Source organism: Pipra filicauda, unplaced genomic scaffold, assembly GCF_003945595.2.
Source record: "Pipra filicauda isolate LSUMZ 115617 unplaced genomic scaffold, ASM394559v2 scaffold353_size752799_pilon, whole genome shotgun sequence".
Lineage (NCBI taxonomy): Eukaryota > Metazoa > Chordata > Aves > Passeriformes > Pipridae > Pipra > Pipra filicauda.
In genome coordinates this window covers 163,049-183,851 of record NW_024104480.1, presented here as the reverse complement: position 1 = coordinate 183,851, position 20,803 = coordinate 163,049, and the positions used below count along the sequence as shown (strand labels likewise).

Below are 20,803 nucleotides of genomic sequence, written 5' to 3'. Positions count from 1 at the left end.
AAATTCACCAGTTTATAACAAACTATGAACGTGCAACCAAGGTAAATTACCAATGTGTGGAATTAACAGTTAACAAGTTTGTTAAGTGAAGGTAGGAGTCAGCACACAGACAGCTTCCACTGAAAGCAGTCAGACTCCTAGGGGTCTCAAGGTAAATAGGTCACTAGCAGACTAAATCAGGACTAAGGAGTTTGGTGAGCTGAACTCATGGCAATACATCTTTCTTTACAATATCTAACCACGAGCGTGATGTGGCTCCAAAGTGTAAAGTCCATTAACTGATAGAAAACACAAATCTCCAAACTGTTTTCTTTCCTTCCAATTTTATTTCTTTTTGTTTTCTGTTCAGAGTAAAGTAACAAGCTGAGCAAAGGAACCATAACATATGAACTGCATTACTAAGACTTACTAGGGAAAGATTTTTACATTTTCTCTTTCCCAGAAATGCTCAATAAACTGGATAAATTACAGAAACCAATTTTTAGTCACAATCAAAATTATATACAGAAATGATGTCTAACAGAAAAATACAGTGGCCCCGCATGGTCCTAACAGATTTTGTGTCACAGACTGACATGATGAACTAGGGGACTGCTATTTCTTCATCTCCAGGATTGCACTTCCAGGGCCTCGGTGTTTGGCACTGCATATGTTGCAGAACTGGACAGGAGATACCTAAAAATCAAAAAAGAAAGCAAGAATCTCTTAGGGAAATGTAGCCATGTAAGAACATTTGAAGATGAATGAAAAATGCTAATGCCCTTCTCAGCATTACTGCTCACAGTCAGGCTGTTCCCTATGAACATAGTCAAGGAGAGGTGAGGGAAGACAATATAGATGAACATTGTAAGGCAGCCTGTTCTGGAGTCAGAGGGCAGTACAACTCACCACTCACTCCAAGAACACTACCAACACCCACCAAGAGAGTAAGGTCAAACTTCCTTCACATCAAAAATAAAAAAGTGCATAATCAAAAGCATCACTGATTATCTTCATAGATAAAGAAGCGAGTAAGTCACTTGGTCGGCTCCAATGACCACTGGATGCCTTAGTTACAGCACAGCCTTTGGATAGCATTCCACAGATTTCCAACAACTGAGAACAGGGCCCAAAAAATGTAATTTGATATCAAATATGTGCTTATTGTTACTCTGTGTTTTGCTCTGTGTGCTGTTTTGTGCAGACATTACTTTTCTTTCAGTATATCACCAATAACCAAATATCAGTAACAAGTGATCACCTAAGACCAGGAAATAAATACTATAGCAGAGGAAAATTTGGCTTAGTCATATGCATAATACCTGTGTATTCATACACACTGTGAATATATATCGTGTAACATCCACGTCACATTTAAAAATTCTAACAAGTCACCTGTCCCAGAAAATTGAGAATGCTAGATAAATTTTAGATTATTTCTCACCATAAAATTAGGGGTAAATATTGTTTGAATAAATATTTACTAGTTGTTGGGCTTTCTCATGCAAATGTTCCAATACATTAGGATTTTCATGACATATTAAGTATTCATGCTGTACCATATGGCTACAAGCACTTTGGTTCCTTCCAGATTAAGTGATTCAATGAAGTTATTTTTCAGTAGATGTTACTTTTCAGAGACAGATACAGAATTAGAAAAGCTTAAATTTAGCTTTCTATGCAATTTTGTTACCATTCTAACACTTTCCTTCCTAAAGTCAAAACCGGTCATATTCTGTTGTGATAGAAGTTACTTTTGTGGTTTGTGTTAATGAAAGAAGAAAAAAAAAGACTTATAAAGGAAAACATGTTCTGACCACAAAGATCATTACAAAGATATTTAAATATTCACTCTGAGTGATTTTTGTCCTCTGGATCAGAATCATTTAATATTGTTCACTTGAGAAGATACCTTTATTCTTGCCTTTAAGTATGTTGAATTAAAGGGAAAGATGCAATGGAAAAGAATTAATTAAAAAAATTAGACAGGTTGTATTCCCTGTATGTCTCAGAGCTGCATTACATATTCAGATTGCAGAAAATAATAAAATACTGCTCAAACAGCAGTGATTTCTTTCTACATTGGATGAACTTTAGTTGCAGTGTCCCTAAACCCCCTTTCCTTAGTCACATACTACTATGTGGTATCATCACAAGTTATTACTGTAGTCATATAATTCCTGATACAGCCACTTCTTCTCCACAGTTGACATAAGGAAAGGTGTCATTTTATCTTTGGCAAAGGTGTCAGAGAGATTAAGCTAGTTCCTTACTGTGTTAGATACGGGTAGGCACTCTTTGTGAAACATATGTCTGCAGTGGAACACTACCACGTTGAAGGATTTGGATGCATCTGGGAAAGAGAAACATAAATTCATTTCAAAGGGCAATGAAACAAACAATTCAGTGGCTACAGCACTATATGCCCACATTCTATTATACATAGAGAAACTTCAAGTAACATTTCTCAAATTAATTTCCAAATTATTCGGGCTTACTTACAGAAACCATGGAGAGTGATGATTTCAGGTAAGTGTCCCAGTGATGGAGTTACAAAACAATTCTATTCTGTGGCTTAAATGCTGTATACTTTTTCACCATGAATTTTTCATGTCAGTACAATATATGCTACATGCTAAATTTGGGCAGAGAGGAGAGTAAACTAGCACTAAATAATTCAGCTTCTTTGAAGAGAAGTTAGCAGAAAAATTCTTGCAGTAATGCGATGAGAACCAGAACACTGAGCAGTTCTAGCGCCTACGTGGCACATCATGATCTTGAAATTTGACAAGAAGCTGCCTAAGTGCATGATGTGGGTTTTGATTCCGACATGAATATTTAGCCAAATTAGAACCCTACATACAATATCCACAAATCCAAAGAATAAGCATCTCACCCATGAGCATCATCCACTTTCTACTCTTTGGCTCCCATTTCCTCAACACATACCTCAAGGCACTAGCACAATCAGCTCTGCCAGATTTTCCTGGTCTGTATGTGGGTGCACGTGATCATAGTATAGTTTATTTATTTATTTATTTAAGTGAAAAAATGGTAGAAAACAGATTAAAAAACTATAAATGATTTAATTTGGCTATCAACATTTAGCAAACAAACAAAAAAACCCAAACGTCCATACATATGCTTCATCTTACATATTCTTGCTTGAAGATGCCATGACAGATACTCTCCTAGTAAAATTACTTCTCCTTAAGATGCTCAATAACTATATTGATATTTCTGAACTATAGTTGCCTTGCAGAATGTACATCTCCAAAACAACATCCTGAATTTCTAGTTTCAAAATTAACTTTAGAAGATGTTTTAAAACTACAGCCTGTTATAAAGTTGTTTCAAATATGGCAGTAGTGACTGAAGCCAAGAACTCTCCACCACTCAGAAAAAAAGTACATTCCATAAAACTTTATGATCTACAAGTTCAGTCTAAATTGTTCAACAGAGGTGGACAAGATTTGGTGGCAGCAGTTAGTTTTGTGGTTTAATAATCTTTGAGAAGACGTATGTTGGTGGAATTAAAAGCTGCCTTGAATTCCATGTATTCAAAACAGAAAATAAGGAAGTCAAAGTTGAATAAGAAAGAATACTGAGTTTACTACAACAAAAGACCTCCATTTAGACTCCATTCCCCTGTCAGAATTCAAAAGCAAGCCTTGCATAGGAGATTGAAATTTATACAGCGATCACCAAGGGAGACTACCACACATTTTTATGAATAAAAGCAAACAATAGTTCCTCTTACAATAATAATAAAAAAATTTGACAACCTCTTTGTTTTCTAGAAAAGCATCCTACCTGAAGGAAGTATTGGAGACAGACATGATTCACAGATATTCTCCTCTGGGAAAAAAAACCAAACAAAAACTTAGAACAGCTTTGTTAACAAACTCCATGCTTACTTTTTTATAAAGCAGGCATGAACATACTGCTGTTACAGATATGGAGCTTAGTCTTAAAGCATTTACTTAAGATGCCTAACAGAATCTATTAAAAATTGAAGAGCAATACTGAAGTAGCATTTCTAATAACAGCATGACAAATATTCAGATCTTCTGATTCTGATGATGGTAGAACTGCAGGAGCTAGTCTGTTTAGGAGCAGCGCTGTAGATGCAAAAGGCAAACTGACAAAAAGGAGCATCGGATGAGTGGCTGTTAACGCTGCAGCATTTTGTAGCAGAAGCTCTGATCTTCTGTCCTGTCAGCTTCTGTCTTGCTATTAAAACTCAACTGGCGTGAATTACAGCACTGCTGATATGCATCATTAGCATCTTGCAAAATATTTTCCATTGTTTCCATTGGCTTTTGCTTGGTGGCATCTGACTATCCGTGTCAGCACTAAATAGCATTTTTCACCTTTACAAACTGCAGGACACAATACATTGCTGGCTATGCAGAGATTGACCAAGAGAAAAAGTTGCATGCTTGGTCTTGTAAATTTTGACATACAAGTAGTTCCTTTGCAAAGGGGGAAAGCAGCTAGTATCCTACTACACTCTACAGATAAGGTACAATACTCAGGCTTTTGGGCAACTTCCAAAGCAGACCGTCAAGTAGTGTATAAACCAAGCAAAAGCCTTCAAAATCTTGAAAGTCATCATATTTCCTCTGTACCTACCATCTACTAGAACACCCTTCATCTGAGTTCGATGCATTTTCTTCAATAAAGAAAGAGAATCAGCAACAAGTATCTTTTTGCAACCTTCTCGCAGCAAGATCTGTTGGTGCAAAGAACACAAAACACATATCAGTTGTTGAATAGATGGGCACATCAACTATCTTGACAAGTCTCCACTGTGTTTGTGCTGCCAAAGAGAGTACAGGGAATTTTTAAGTTTTTTCAAGGGTAAAGGAGGGAAAGGAGGAACCTCTTGTTAACATCACCTCTACCTAACTGAAAAACCGACAATATAAAAAAAATGCCTCAAAACCAAAAACGAACCTCAAGAAATGAAATCCTTTACAAATATACTATTATCATAAATTATGATCTTCCTCCTATGAGATGATGTTAACAAATTACAATGGGGAGGAATTTTTACAGTGCCCTTCAGAATCGTTTTCCAAACTGTTTCAAAACTTCTACCCATATCTCTCCTGTCTTCTTCAGAAAAGACATTTGATAATCATAAAACCTTCATAAACACAGCACTTTAAAATGTATTTTGTTCAAATACATTTCCTGCTGAGGCGTAGCAATATTAAATGTCTATATAGCTAACCAAAGATCCAGAGTTAATTCCTCTTAAGCAAAATTCACAGCTCCCTTTCAACTTATTTGGTATTTTTCATCAGATTTCATCAGATTGACATGTTGTTGCCTGACACTGTCGTGAAACATAGAGAATTCAAGGGCATAAAAATTATACAGAGCTTATTATTCCACTGAAAAGTGCTTTCCAAAGAGACTCACAGCCAATTCCAAGGTGAACAATGCTACCAAAAAAGTGATACAGAGAGGCAATGTCCATTCCTTTCTCCTGATCATTTGCGTTACAGGAGACACTGAGCATTCTAAGAGAGTGCAAGATACAGCTAACACAAATACCTAAGAAGAAATACAATAATAGAATTTACAGCCAAGTGGACAATGTCTAAAAGCCTATCTTTTCACATACATATTGTGAAGTAATAAAGACACACTGCCAAGAATGATATGCAGATAAGACTGCAAATATGACATACATTAAAAAAATAAAATTGAGTGTCACTTTAAGCATTTCAAATTGGGCATATCAGTGGGTGAATAACACTTTCCAGTATTAGAGACATTGAGCTATAAAACATTTCAGAGCACCAGCAACTGAATTAAGCTCTACAAGACAAACACTTGGAAAATTAGTAATTTTTATCTGTTGATAATTTCAGGGACCAGCTGACTACGTCTTTCCCCTTCCAATTTTATCCAAGAGCAACAGAGAATGTTAAATTTTGTTTTAAATACAGAAAAATGTCGCTAGGTTTGAAAAAAATACTAGAATTTTTTTGCAAGGATAATTGAATGAGGCTATCTTTCAGAAACAGTGCTTGCCTCGTTGAAAATATTCTCAATCAGCACATTACATCCCAAAGATAGGTAAATAACTTGGAGGGGATCTTGGCTATATACTCGAGCCTTTGCTACTGCACTCAGCATAGGCAGATGAAAAAACCCCATGTTTAAGTAAAAGGAGAAAAGCAAGCATAGAATCATAGAAAATCTCGAGCTGGAAGGGACCCACAAGAATCATGAAGTCCAACTCCTGGGCCTGCACAGGACAGCCCCAAGAATCATGTGCCTGAGAGTGTTGTCCAAACACTTTCTGAACTCTAACAGCCTTGGTGCTCTGACTATGTTAAATAAAAGGAGCAGAACAAAGATACAGTGGGAAGATGGGACTGTGACTTAGCATTTTCTAATTAAAATATAGTATGCCAACAGGAAATATTAATTAAAAAGAAAGTAAAATAAAGAGGGAAACAATAGACATCATTTGGTCACTGGAAAACCTCAATACTATTTGATGGCTTAAAACCCAGAAGTAACAAAAATACCTCATAAAACATATAAGACACATGCACTATCTTTCGCCAATTATTTAAACACCACTAAGATTTTTCCATACCACATTCAATGACTATCAGACCTTATTTTGCTAGAATTGGAATACAGTAGGCAGCTGTACATTATTTTTAGTCTTTACATCCAAAAGGTAGATGTCCCCTGTGCAAGCTGCCACCTGCCCTCTAGTGCCTCCAAGGTGTCTGAACAGCATTTTAGTCATGTTCAGGAGCACAACCTAACAATTTTTCCAGGTGCTGTTTCAAGCAGCATTCATCGGATTATCATTGGGTTCTACTAGTTCATAAACTCCATTATGAAAGGACAGACGTGAACTCTATGAATGGATGAATCAGAGTTACTGTAGGTTCAATCAAACTGCAAACTAGTAAGTCAATGTTTGAGTTGACATTCACAATTCACAAAATCTAAAAGCATCTAAACAAATTGCTTCTGTATTTTAAAACTAGGGGAAAGAGAGTCCTAGAATACCAACATCTTTTGAAGTTTTCCTCTAATGAACAGCATACAAAGGGTGACAAATAAAATTCATGGCAGAATTGCATTTCCTGAAGTTGGAAAATAAAAATGGGTATTCTGGAAGAATTATAAGGCAGTTTAATAGATCCCTACTTGTAAAGCAGAGCTGTAATACCAGAGCAAAAGGCAAATTAGTTAGTACTTAGTTGAAGTTGTAGTCGAAGAAAAAAGTCTCACATGATCTATGTTTATTTTTACCCAAAAGAATACCTAATTCTGCCTTAGTCCCATGCTTAGTTGGTTGTTAGTGATCAGATTTCAAAGGTTAACCACATTGCTTTAGAGCTGAGGTGAGCTTAGAGTAGCACACAGAACAGTTGCAGTGGTTAGTCTAGTGGGCGGTAATTTGTTAAAGTGAAGCAGTCAGCCTGCAATCTGCCAATATTAATAAAAATTATTCAAGGAAGAGCCCAGATTAAAAAAAAAAATTACAATAAAAAATTACATTAGTAGACTTCCTTGTTGGATTCTCTAATGCACACTGTAAGTCATATACAGCATGCTTTTGCAGCCACTCAATTTACTTGGTTTTGCTGGGATGTAAAGGATTGTTTTCAAAAAGACTAAGTCTGTCAAAGGCACTGCTTTTAGTTCCTACCCGTATTTCAAATCGCATCTAATGTAAAGTTTACTGGTATGGAAATTGAGGAGTATAATATGAAATTTGCATCTGCATACTTACATAACCATAAAACAATCTTATTAGGGCTTGCAAAAGGAGCCCACAAATAAATAATGAAATGGTACAGCTGTAACATCTTTTGGGAAGCCAATGCTATGAAAAGACCAGCACAGCTTTTGTGTTAGGTAGTGACTTGCAAGTCAAGCAGCAGGTTCTCACTTCACCTGCGCTCCTCCTTTGTGGATCTTGGCACGAGATGCTTTTTGCCTTTGAAAATGAGAACAATAAAACTTAAGTCCATGCAGAGCTTGAGGTCCAGAGAGCTGAAGTTATAGAAAGTCCTAGCCAATTAAATTTTTATTTCTGTATGAGTTCAAAATGTTTGGTATATTACGTGCTACAAATCAGGAGGTTTTTACAAGTGAAAGAGTTACGTCAGGCCAGAATAAAGGTCATGGACTTCTCACCATGAACTTACACAACATCATGCAGAGGTGTGACCAGGCACCATACAAAACCACCAAAGACTAACTTTAAAACAGCTAACTAGGCAGCAATAACAATGAAGCCAGGGCAGAACTGTCCTCAGCAATGAGAGGCTGCTTAGATATTTACCTGAAGTTCCAGCCATGCCCTGAAGCACGTGCTGAATGCAGAAACAGTCATTGTATAAAATTTGAGCTTGCCAATTGGCTACTTTGTCACTGTGCAAGAGCTGTGATAACATTTCTAAATTTCAATGGAGATACACCATCTGTTCATAAACAGTGCACTTTACACTGCCAGTAACACTTAAGAAGGAGTTTTATTTTAAGCTATAGCTTACATTTCTCTAAAGAAATATAGCCTCTTTTTTTGGCTACATGGTTTTCTATTGTACAAGCAAGCCAAGCACAAATTACATTAAACTTACCTGATTTTTATTATTCCTATGAAATCTAAATTTTAGCCCTACTTCAAAATTAATTAATTTGAAATCCATGAATCATTTCAATGCTAACAGTAAATAATTTTAGACATCACTCTGAAGGTTAAATACCTTTTAATCCAAAAATAATTTTGTTAAAAGATATTTGAAGATAAAATTATTCTTCCCTTCCCAAAATATGACCAAATGATATCAGTTTTGTCTGAAGCCACACAATGCATTCTGTATATGTGTAAAGTTGCAACTATGCTTACAGCACTTCCTCAGTCTGCCTGCAGACAGAACAAAAATTACATTTTGATTTAATGAGAATGCAGGAACAGGAGGATCAATTGTGGTACTGACAGCAGCAAGATTAACATGCAACTGTTGAAATGCAGCATGGTACTTAGCTAGTATCATTTTGGAAGGATATTAGTATCTCATGAAGTCAATTAAAAATTGGAAGTAATGTTACAACATGCATTATATGCAAACATGTATCCATTTGTCTGTGGAGGTTCCTTGCACATAACAAGTGTCAGGAGAAGAAGAAATATAAAATGCTACTTTAAAATGGCCAAAGTCATAATCTAAAGTTCATATAAAAATAAAATTATGAAAAGCCTTGGAAAGGCTTAAACACTGCCCTGAAGGAAGATATAGGCTTTATTTGGCCTGACAGAATACCAATCGTGACCTTACTGTAACCATAAAGGTCATCTATTTGCTTGAAATGTTAAAAGACTAATAGCAGATGGAGAACAAATGTTTGAGGCTCAGAAAATTGGAGTTTCAGCTGCCTACTGGGTTATGTTTTCTTGGACTCTACACAGTCACCATGGAGGCATTCAAACTGCTCTATCTCTTTCTGTCTCTCAGTGGAGAGATGCAGAGCAGCATCACAGAGAACTCAAGTTTGGGACTCCTTTTGTAGCAGGGAGATTTAAAGTATGCAATGCAACACGCTCTGTTGCTACTTTCAGGAAACACTGAAAGGTATGCTTCTTACAAGCATGCATCAGAACCAATCGTGTAGGGAACTGCACATATCTGTGTAATTATGCTAGGATAAGAACTCCCATCATCCAGTGAGCAGTCCTTTTTTTTAAATGCATAGGCATCAACACATTCTGCAAAACAGATATGAATTTGATTTTAAAAGTACATCTTTCTTCAGTTAGCATGACATTTAACATATACAGTCTCTATTACCTGGTGAATGTTTCAGAGAGGGCATGTTGCATTCTGCCTTCTCACATGTGAAACAGTGAAAAGCACTTGTCATGAGACTTTCCAATATTGGACAGTTGGGCAGTGTAAAATAGTCTGAATCAATGAAGATGATTCCAGTTCTACTTACCAGGCATGAGAAAGATTTGGAAGAGCTAGAAGCCACCAAGAGATCTTGACAAATTTCTACTATTTCTGTCATAGTTTTGTACCAACTCACAGTGTCCATGACAAATGGATGAACAAATTATGATAGTAATTTCACAGTGAAAAAGAGGTTTTGCTGTCTTTCTTAAAATGAGTATCACATGAAGAATAAAACATTTACCTGCAAGTTGTAGTCCTGAAGAATTTTCACTAGTGAATCTCTCAAATTAGGAATCTCCATGCCTTCCTTAATGCGGTGAATCAAAAGAATAGGATCAACATGGGTTCCAATATTGTTCAACAAACCAGTAATAAAAGCTGTGAAAACCAAGAGACAAAGAAATTAAGAAAACCCATCCAGCAAAATACCTGATCAAAGGATGCTTTGGTGACAAGCTACATGTTTTGGCTGATTCCATAACAATTTTCTACTAAGCGATAAGACTTATCTAAGACTCTTTTAGTCTTGCTATGTTTCTTGCGGCTGTATTTACCTGAATACAAGCCTTTGGGGAAGAGAGGAAGATACGGTTTGGCAATTCACAGAACTTTCAGTGTATTCAGAAAAGGGGTAACTGGGTCTCCAGCACAAATCCACAAGTAAATAATGCATTTTGATTTAATAATGAGGGCACTTGAGCAAACAGAGTGAGAAAATTATCTACATTATGTGACTATTCTATTCCTAGTTCCACAGTTTAAAAACAATTTTTCAAGCAACTAATCTAATTTCAACATGTTTCTTAACATTGGTGAGAGTGACACAATAGAAGTCTTTTGCTTTTTGAAGAGCATCTGGCTAAACAAAACACTAAAGGATGAACCTCAAGGCTGTGTTTTTTCTTCAACCCCCCCAAACTGAGGAATATCACTGCAGTTGCTCTGCACATAGGCAGATGGAACTGCAAGAATTCTATATGCTTTGAATCCCTTTTGCTCTAAAAATGTCACTGACTGTAGCATCACTTTTAGAGACGGACTGCGTTTAAATATGGGTAATTTGAGAATGCCATTCTTCTAAAGGAATAACAGATTCTGGTCACTTCTTCCTGTCAGGAATAGCAGCCAAGGGATGAAAATGTACATATTCTGACACTAATTCTACAAGACTTTCAGTCCCCCAGAAAAGAGATCCCAAGAGAGACTTTAAAGTCTTGATTTAGAGCCTCAGAAGAGGTTGCAAAAACTAATGGAGTACATAATTAAAAAAATTATTTTCTCAGTCTTTTGAACTTCTCTGAGTCTGCCTCCCGAGCAACACTGATGTTGCTTATGTTTTGATTCCATCTAAACTTTTAACTTGGAGTAGTTACTCATATAATGGATGAAAGGCAAAATGCACTCATTATTACAGATCTTACCTTTGTAACATAGAAACAAAATAAATTAGTTATTTTACTGAGGGGTAGAAAGGTGTAGGTTCTTCATTTTCAGAATTTGAAAGGGAAGCAGTTGCAATAAACACACTACACAACATCCTCATTAAGCTGCAGACTGTGTTTTGAGGCTGTCTAAAAGTAAAGTCTCATTCTGCTTAATTAAAAGCACTGCTCTCCCCTTGACTGTCATTAAGGACACAACTATGGAGAGCTTAGTCAAACACTAAACCTCTAAGTACTGGTTCTTATGCTGCCTTACTGCAAGTTTTTATGCACAGTAGACATCTGTGTTGTGCTTCACAAACCAGAACACCTCCCTGGCCATACATAAACATCTTCTCTAACATACACATGAGTAATTCAATCCTTTAATTGAAACAGAATTCCACAAAAAAATACATATGCAAGGCTTCCCCACTTACGTGGTTTGTCAATAGAATATAAAATGAGGTCTTCCCAAAGTTCTCCATCATCTTGTTCCTTGGCAAATTCAATAGCTTTATCTACATCTTGCAGTTCTTCCATTATCATCTTCAAGGCACTGCGGCTATTACCCATTCTGCCTAGAAGGAAAAATAAGTAAAGAGATTATAAACACTAAGTGCTTATCAATGCTCAGTGCTTTAAGAAGCTCTTTCAATTGTAAATTTTATAAGTGTGAAGTTGACTCAAACTAATTTAACTAAGATCAAACCTAATCTAATCAGATGTAGGAAGGCAAATCCCAGGGTAATCAGTATAATCTGAACAAGTGCTTGGAGTACTTTGCTGGACTGGGACCTGGAGGCTTTCTCAAGGATGTTTTGGATCATATTACAGGTTCTGAACTGCAGCAACATCTAACATGAGGGAGAGTGTGTATATGTGCATACATGTAAACTATGACATGAAATACACCCTTTAAGAGCCCACATGGGCACTTTTAATTTACGGTAAGTATAGCGCAGTTTATACCCATGAAAAATAAGAGGAGGAAACAGGAAGAAGTAGTAGAAATGACGAACTATTCTTTAAATAAATTCATGAGTAAATCCTACTCTTCTCCCAAATGGTCCACAAAATATTCTTCTTACTAAACCAGAGATTGTTTAAAAAAATGGTTTCTATTCTGTTCATGACTACTACATAAAGATACATAGAAATCTTAGTCTTACAATGCCTCTCATTCAGAGGTAGAATCCTTGGCCAGCTGGAGGAGTTAATTTACAATTAATTTTATGGAAAAAAAAAAAAAAAAGAAGATAGAAGGCAACATAAGCAAATCTTCCATCTCAGCAATAGATAATATTAAGCTTCTGAGATGTACTCAGAATAAAAGCTTTGTTTTATTTCTCCTCTCTCTTCAAAACTCACAGTATTACTCTTCTCCTGGAGATTGTATCAAAAATACCTCCCCTCCCAACCTGTTCCCCATAGCCTACCCAATTCTTCCAAAACCCCAGAAAAACACCAAGTCAGAAACACAGTAACACAATACATGCAGTTAAGACATCATATTAATCACCCAGTGCTTTGTTTTATTTTCTAAATAATGTTATTTGGATGTACTGACTGCATATCAACTTTGTCTCAGGGAGAACATGTTAAACAATATTACCCAATATATTTTCACAGCATAAACTTTATTACAACATTAAAAGTGTGTTGTCATTTATCACACTGAGCACTACTTACTCAGAAGATAGACTGTCTCTTCTACAAAGTTCCTTTGTTGGCAGATCTCAAGAGCCTTGAATTTAAGGGAAGAGAGAAAGGAAGAGAACACAGGAAACCATGTAACATGAAATTTTATTGATCTCAAATGCTGCAAGAGGCTTAAAGATATTTTTCCACCAAGTTACATTACTCATTTTGACAGAAACACAGCTCCCTTAATAAGCACTGTCACGCATTAATTAAGAAGAGAAACTCCATGACACTTTTTAAAATTCTTCTCCGAGACTGGGTAAATGTGGGGACAGGACTGGTAAAAACCAGCACAATTATCAAAACTACCAAACTGATTACCAGAAAGTTTTTAGTAACAGGAATTTGGCAGGGCTGGTATGCCATAAATGCTGCCATGCCTTTTCCAAACTGGAAACAGAATTGGAAACAGAAAGCAAACTCAAGATTCAAAGCATTCCTGTGAAGATAACTGTTCACCAATAAAGACTTTTACACTTGGAAATCAAAACTATAAATGCATAGAATACAGCTACAACTAAAGATGGGGGTAGGAATTAACTTTTCCTCCATTCTCATTATTTCACATGGGTTACTATGAAGATTACACATATGGACAATGAATTTTGGGGTAGGGGTAAGTGAACTACCAACGAGATACTTCAGGTGAATGAAGGTATGAATAATACTAATAAGTTATAAACACAGCTGACAGCTTTTTTTTCCTCTCCACTTATAAGTTAAAACTACAAAGCACAAGGTATTCAGTAGTTCTAGATGCTGCACATTTCCTGACTGTCATGCTCCCTCTAGAGGAAAACAGGGAACACTCCTCTTTCAGCTCATTTTATTTGCTAATCTGCACTTGAATAAAAGTGGCTTACTTCTAAAGAACAACAATTACTTCTTCCTGCTGGGTTTATAACTTCCTTAGAGCAATACTAAGAGTGATTTTTTCAAATAGAAATTGCTTTTAGCAATTTATACGCTGCAATGGAACCTGCTTAACAGGAACTGAAAATATTGGTAACTGGGAAATTCTTAGTCCCATTTTTATTTCCTTAGAACAAAGACTTGTACGTGGCAAAAAGCATTACTATATGCAAGTGTGGTAAGCAGTATAATTATTGAATTAGTATTTCAGTAAATTCAACTAAGTTTTACATAGTGTTGGTATCTTTTCTCTCTTCCTTAGGTTCTTACATATTAATATTTTAACATTAAGGTTAGAATTCCACTTTTTTTTCTAACATCCTTTTCTCTGGTGATTACTGCACCACACCTTCCAGAAGTTCCTGGGTCTTTGACCTATTCTTGCTTAGCAGCCCACAACTTCAGCAAAGCAGTGCCAGCAATGAGCTTGCATCAGTTTCACATAGCACTTTTTTGCACCATGCATCACTGAAGATGGGAGGCTGAATCTGCAGGAACTAAAACTAATTTGCATCAAAAGAAAAAAATGCAGGTAAGGTTTTATATATAAAACCATGGTCACACAAATAATACATAAGGCAAAAACTAAGAGAATCAAAAAGTTAAAAACAAGTAAGTCACTAATGCAGACAAAAGTCTCTGGCTTGAAACCTTGTAGGCTCACTGCCTAAAAAAAGACCATTGGGTCAATCTCATTTCAGATAAAGAAAGTTTCAACAAAGACTAAGTCTACAATCCCAAGAAAGTATGTTCCATTGTTTCCTGCAGTTGCACAGTAAGTTGACAGAAGCATTCGAAACAAGAGAGGTGTCAGGAATAGTACAGTTCTCTTTGGAATGTTAACCATGTAAAATGCAATATACAATATTACACTTAAAAACTACTCCACTGGTGTCATCATTATAGTTGCATACAGATAGGCATCCTATCACAAGATCAGGTTTGCTCAACCATTTATTAACAGCAACAAATAGATATAACAAAATACTGACCCACCTAAAGAGGAAAACATAGAATTTCCATTCTTTTCACTTTAATTCAAGCAGGGTAAAAAACCTCGAGACTAGCCTTACCTCTATGTATTTTTTAATTTGTCAAAAAAGAGCATGGAAGGAAAATACAAAAAAAGTATGAAAAAATAAGAAAGTGGAAACCTGGCACTCTGAAAAAGCCCAAGTCTATTGGCCAAAGTACAAAGACAAAATACTTTTAGCTCTGTTAGTTCAGTGACTGTTACATTGTGTATATTATTCAAAAGAAACTTATGACCTTAGAATATAAAGGTAGAAAAACTCCAGTTACAGCTACCGATTTTTCAAGATCTAATGCTGACAGCTCCTAGATTTGGCAAAATGACTTGATTTCTTACAACTACAACCTGCTGTTCAGTCAGGCCAGGCACTGATGAGTAGATATGCTGCAGGTATGCATTAAATTTGAATTCAGAACTTGTTCATTAAAAATACCCACTAATTCCTGCACTGAGAGCTGAGAGAGGAAAGTCTCAGCTGTCATCAGCTATGCAAACCAAACTTCTGCAGGTGATTGTCACAAACCCAAATGATGATTTTGGCAGTAGAGGGCAGTGTCAGACACAGTTAGAAATTCACAACACTAGAAGCTACAGACCAGACATAAAAATCGAGGACCTGTGTTTAGATTCTGGGGGCTTACCTTCTCCAGTGGACAGTGTGTGCTGTCTCTGAGAAATGGTAGTAAGTTTGGTCGATCGTATTCAGCATAAAGGCTGATCTGTTTCTCATGATATCGTTGACCTTTATGGTGATCTCTTTTGAAAAGCTTGTGCAAATACTAGGAATCAGAAAAGAATCAGAACTCAAACCCACTTCTATAATATTATTAATAGAATCATAGAATTTCCTAAGTTGGAAGGAGATCATGGAAGTCCACCTCCTGGCCCTGCACGTGACAGCCCCAAGAGTCACACCATGTGCCTGAGAGCATTGTTCAAATGTGCCCTGAACTCTGTCAGCTTGGTGCTGTGACCACTTCCCTGGGGAGCCTGTTCCAGTGCCCAACCACTCTACTGGCAAAGACACTTTTACCACATGAAATATTTTAACCAAAGCATCTTGAAGTCTAGATACTGTGACAAAGCTCCTTCCTCTCTCTATGAGCACAGAACCCCCCTGAAAATAATTATGAGGGTCACTTTTATTCCAATGGAAGTAGGCTTCACACTTTCAAACCAACACATCCCTTCCGTAACTGACAGACAGTCAGTTGCCTTTGTAAAGCTCCTGGGCAGTGGGCTGCACACTTCATAGATCTGCTTCCCATAATCACCTCCCTACCACATAAATCAGCTTTCCACCAAATCGATACCCTGAAGCCTATCTGTACACAGCAGCAAGTTAAATTTCCCTCCCTAATAGAGCCCAAGCCCATGGTTACACGTTATGTATTCCACTGACAACATGTTCAAAGCAAGGAGGCGCTTCTGGAATAGCAATGTGGAGCCACAGTCTTATAGTGATATTGTAATTCTGTAGAAACAAGAACAATCTTGCAGCTTATGGAAGTTACAATTCTAAAAAGACAAGTGGTTTGCTGTCTCTGTAGATCACAAAACATATTTCAGAGCTGCACCCACCAACCAACTCCATTTTTGTGCAGAGAAAAAGGAGGAATACAAGCAAGAAGTAACTGAGCATAGAGTGATCAGGCATTGGAATGGGCTGCCCAGAGAGGTGGTGGATTCACCATCCCTGGAGATTTTTAAACGCAGATTGGACGTGGCACTGAGTGCCATGATCTAGTAAATGGACTGGATTTGGACCAAGGGTTGGACTCGATGATCTCGGAGGTCTTTTCCAACCCAATCGACTCTATGATTCTATGATTCTCTGATAGAATACAAGTGCCTGCAATGCGGTAAGAAAGACTTCATGGTATATTAACAAGCAAGCAGTATGTTATCAAATTCTCACAAGTACACATTTTAAAGGCATTTTACTATTGTAAAGATGTTATGGCCATGTTATAGAGTGAATCTGCAGAAGTAGCCACTTTGACTGATGATTTATGACATTTCAGTGTCAGGTGCACTCTGACAAGATAAACACACCTGTAAAAGATATGTCCAGCAAAGAGTTTATTCAGCTCAACTTCAAATAACAGAATACAGAAATACTTACCACGTGCTGTAACTCAGGTCTGTTCTCTAATTCTTCAACAACTCTGTCAATCTGAAAGAAAACAAACCTGTGATAAACAGCACACTTACAGGACTGAAAGAAGGATAGGCAATCCAAGGTAGCATTGGACTGCCATGCCATGAACTTGTTATACTCACGGAAATTTTATCTTCGTTATCCAAAAGCATGTCTACCGCTTTCTACAATAAAAAAAGAGAATTCAGTTAAGAAACAGGTACACACATTTTCTCACATTCTATACAGTATTATGCTTATTCACTGATCACAGAATCAGCTGAGTCGGAGGGGATTCATAAGGATCATCGAGTCCAACTCCTGACCCTGCATAGGACCATCACCAAGAGTCACACCATGTGCCACGAACTCTGTCAGGTTTAGTGCTGTGACCACTGCCCTGGGGAGCCTGTTCCAGCACCCAGTCACCCTCTGGGTGAAGAACCTTTTTCTAATATCCAACCTAAACCTCCCTTAACACAACTTCACGCCATTCACCACATGGATCAGTGTCTGCCCCTCTTCTTCTCCTCATGAGGAAGTTGTAGACTGCAATGAGGTCTCCCCTCACTCTCTTCTTCCCCAGGTTGAACAGACCAAGTGCCGTCAGCTACTCCTCATATGGCTTCCCCTCAAGGCCCTTCATCATCTTCACTGCCCTCCTCTGGACACTCTCTAATAGGTTAATATCTTTCCTCTATTGCAGTGCCCAAAACTGCACGCAATATTCAAGGTGAAGTTGCCCCAGTGCAGAGCAGAGCAGGACAATCCCCTTCCTTGACCAGCTGGCGATGCTTTGCCTGATGCCTCCCAGGACAGAGTTGGCCCTCCTGGCTGTCTGGGCACTGCTGACTTGTATTCAACTGGCCATCAACCAGGATCCCAGCTCTCATGGCAACCTGTGACTTGGAGAGCTGCCGGGGTTTGGAAGTTGTTAACTCACTTGTCTACCATTGGTTTCTGTGTTGCCATAGTTATTATATTGTCTCCTTGCATTGGCCAATCCCCTCTTTGGCCCAGCAGCCCTTATAAGCTGTGGGAAATTTGAATAAAGGGTCTTCTTCGCTGCTGGATTCTCTGCGTGCTGCGTGGTCTTTGTCCCTTGGATTGAGTGCCTCTGCCGCCTGTCCCTGCCACGGGTGGCGGGGGGGTGATTCCAGCCCTGAAAGCCTTCGCAGAGCGGCCGGCAGTGACCCCCCAGAAACCCCTCGAACTGCAACAGAGAGCTGCATCTACCATTGGCAGGTCTGGCTGGCTGGAGGCCTCTGACACGGTTGGTACAGTGACTCCATCAGCTACAAGGGACTGAGCTTTACAGTGCATCAACACCATAACTGAGGAAGCTTAAACTAATACACTAATAAGATTGGCGCTAAAAGGATCTCTTTGCTCTTCCTTACCATCTACTGAGTCTGTTTTCTGCCTATATTGGCTGCCCTGGATGGTCAGAGAGGAGCCCTTCCTGCTCATCCTGCCTGTGCGACTTGCCATGTCACCCCCCCCGTTTACCTGCTCACGCTCCCTGAGCCAATTGCTAAATTTGCCCCAATTGCTCTCGGCACTGCTTTCTGCTCACCAAGTTGGCCTCCAAGGGCTTCTGACTCCTCTTAGCTCATTTATTTTTAATCTGTTAAAATATCTTCAGTGGTAAGCAAATATAAAATCATTAAGATCACCATCCCTCTGAATCAAAATCCACAAGTGTCAGATGGATATTGCAGACCTACTCTTTCCAGCAACAGTAATTCAGAGAGCAGTTTGCATATCATCAGCATTCCTTCTCAGTACAGCATTACAGGAGAACACATCATGTATTCTTTCAGAATACTTCTCCTAAGTTTCCTCACTAATAGCAATCAATGATGTGCACTTATATTACAGGTGATGTATGCTGATCGAGTCACTGGTCACAGAAAGCCACTGCCAAATGATGTTGAAATACTCTTTGTCCCACTGCAAAAGTGAACTGCAAGATGATAGCTATAGAAGAAACACACAACTCAACCTGCCTTACAACTGGATTCCTCTAAACTACCTGAACCCCAATACTGTAACATAAGCAAACAAGACCACATAAGCCAAGTGGCCATCAGGATTCTGGTTCTGCTTCCTCTTACAAGAGTAAACTTTTGCTTCACATTCAAAAAATACAAACCTACAGACTCCTGATATGATTTATTCTATTTAATTGAAAAGAGTTATAGTTTTTTTCCCCTCATACAATTTAGAATGAGCACGCTAATGATAATGGTACAGATGGCTCTGTATTTTAGCTACAGTGCTTAAACAACTACTACACTTAAAAAAGAGCAGATCTACTTGGTTATCTTCCCCAGGGATCATACCAAAACTCATTTGCTCAGATTTTATAGCCAGTTGGAAAGAAAGAAGATAGAATTCAGCACAAAATAAACACTTCCTGATTTTTGGAATTTAGGTTAACAACCTTGCAAACTTTCAAAAGCAGATTAATTGACTGTAGTGAAAGAAAAGTGGGAAGTACATTCAGTATTTCCTGTCTATTTTCTTGGCTTATCAAAAGCATTATTTGGTTAGAAATACAGAAAGAATATCATGGTGAAATGACACTCTACGTGAAATGATATTCAACGTTGGGACTTGAGAATCACAACAATGACCTTGGATCTGGCATTCTTCTCACTGTGAGTGACAAATGGAAACGGAAAGGAAATACAAATGGAAATACAAAAGAAAAAATAATCCTTGGGTCAATTATTCTGTAGTCTAGGCAAACATAATCTTCCTTACCTCAGAATGTATCCAGACATACCAAACACACTCTCTGCCTCAACACTACCTTCAACTCATTAATTTTTAATCTGTTAAAATATCTCCAGTGGAAAGTGAATATAAAATCATTAAGATCACCATACCTCTGAATCAAAATCCATGAGGAGAACAATTTTGTCTCTGATAGAACTGAAGAGATTGTGCTTGTGGATCAACTGGAAGACGTCTTTGTGCCTCAGAGTCAGGTAGATTTCTAGGGCTCTGCCATAGCGCTGGTCGTAAGTATACCTGATAAAACCAGGGTTATAATACCACTAATAAATAATATAATATAACCCTGATAAAACCAGGGTTATAATACCAATAATTTCACATACCTAAGTGTAGGAAAATCACCTATGAGGGAAAATATAAACATACTCTAGTATGTAAATCTTGCTAGGATAGAGTCCCTGTAACTCATTTTTATTAGAGGGAAATAAACACCAGGCAACATTAATTTCACCTCCATTTATATTGGCCACTGCATTTGTGTTCTGACCTGTGGTTTTCCGCATTTTCATTTTCCGTTTTCAAATCACAGGAGAAGCCACAAAAAGTCTAAGTTTTCAATTTTTGGATACCAATTGGAAATCTCTTCAGAGCTAAAACCCACTGTTCTCTAAATACTTTACTAACATAGTAATAGGGAGTAGTTCAGCTTTCTTCAAAGACGCAGTACAAAAAGAACTTAACATGGTGATTAGGCTGAGAAAATCAAAGAGCTTTACCCTGTAAAAAGTGGCCTAGAACCAGATCACTTTTGGCACATTTTCCAGTCACATATTTCCAGCCATGCAGTAACTACTTTTTAAATAGTGGGCAATAACTCCACCCTTTTATTTTCCTGTAGGTAATTCTGAAATGCACACTTCAC

At 37.7% G+C, this 20,803-nt stretch overlaps 1 protein-coding gene across 2 annotated transcripts in view; it reads right to left on the bottom strand.

Annotated features, from left to right (window-relative positions):
• Nucleotides 1–304: 304 nt before the first annotated feature.
• VPS41 (VPS41 subunit of HOPS complex) overlaps nucleotides 305–20,803 on the bottom strand; it is a 105,775-nt gene continuing 85,276 nt past the window's right edge. Inside the window, exons 20-30 of one of the 2 annotated variants that reach the window (XM_027744392.2) lie at nucleotides 20,031–20,175; nucleotides 17,280–17,321; nucleotides 17,122–17,172; nucleotides 15,638–15,775; nucleotides 13,040–13,094; nucleotides 11,788–11,928; nucleotides 10,168–10,304; nucleotides 4,615–4,714; nucleotides 3,793–3,837; nucleotides 2,253–2,332; nucleotides 305–675 (exon numbers count right to left, since the gene is read on the bottom strand). In XM_027744392.2, the coding sequence (XP_027600193.1) occupies nucleotides 595–675; nucleotides 2,253–2,332; nucleotides 3,793–3,837; nucleotides 4,615–4,714; nucleotides 10,168–10,304; nucleotides 11,788–11,928; nucleotides 13,040–13,094; nucleotides 15,638–15,775; nucleotides 17,122–17,172; nucleotides 17,280–17,321; nucleotides 20,031–20,175 (1,015 nt within the window). In that variant the 3' untranslated portion in view covers nucleotides 305–594. The remainder of the gene's footprint in view (nucleotides 676–2,252; nucleotides 2,333–3,792; nucleotides 3,838–4,614; nucleotides 4,715–10,167; nucleotides 10,305–11,787; nucleotides 11,929–13,039; nucleotides 13,095–15,637; nucleotides 15,776–17,121; nucleotides 17,173–17,279; nucleotides 17,322–20,030; nucleotides 20,176–20,803) is intronic. The other variant, XM_027744394.2, reaches the window with a different exon arrangement.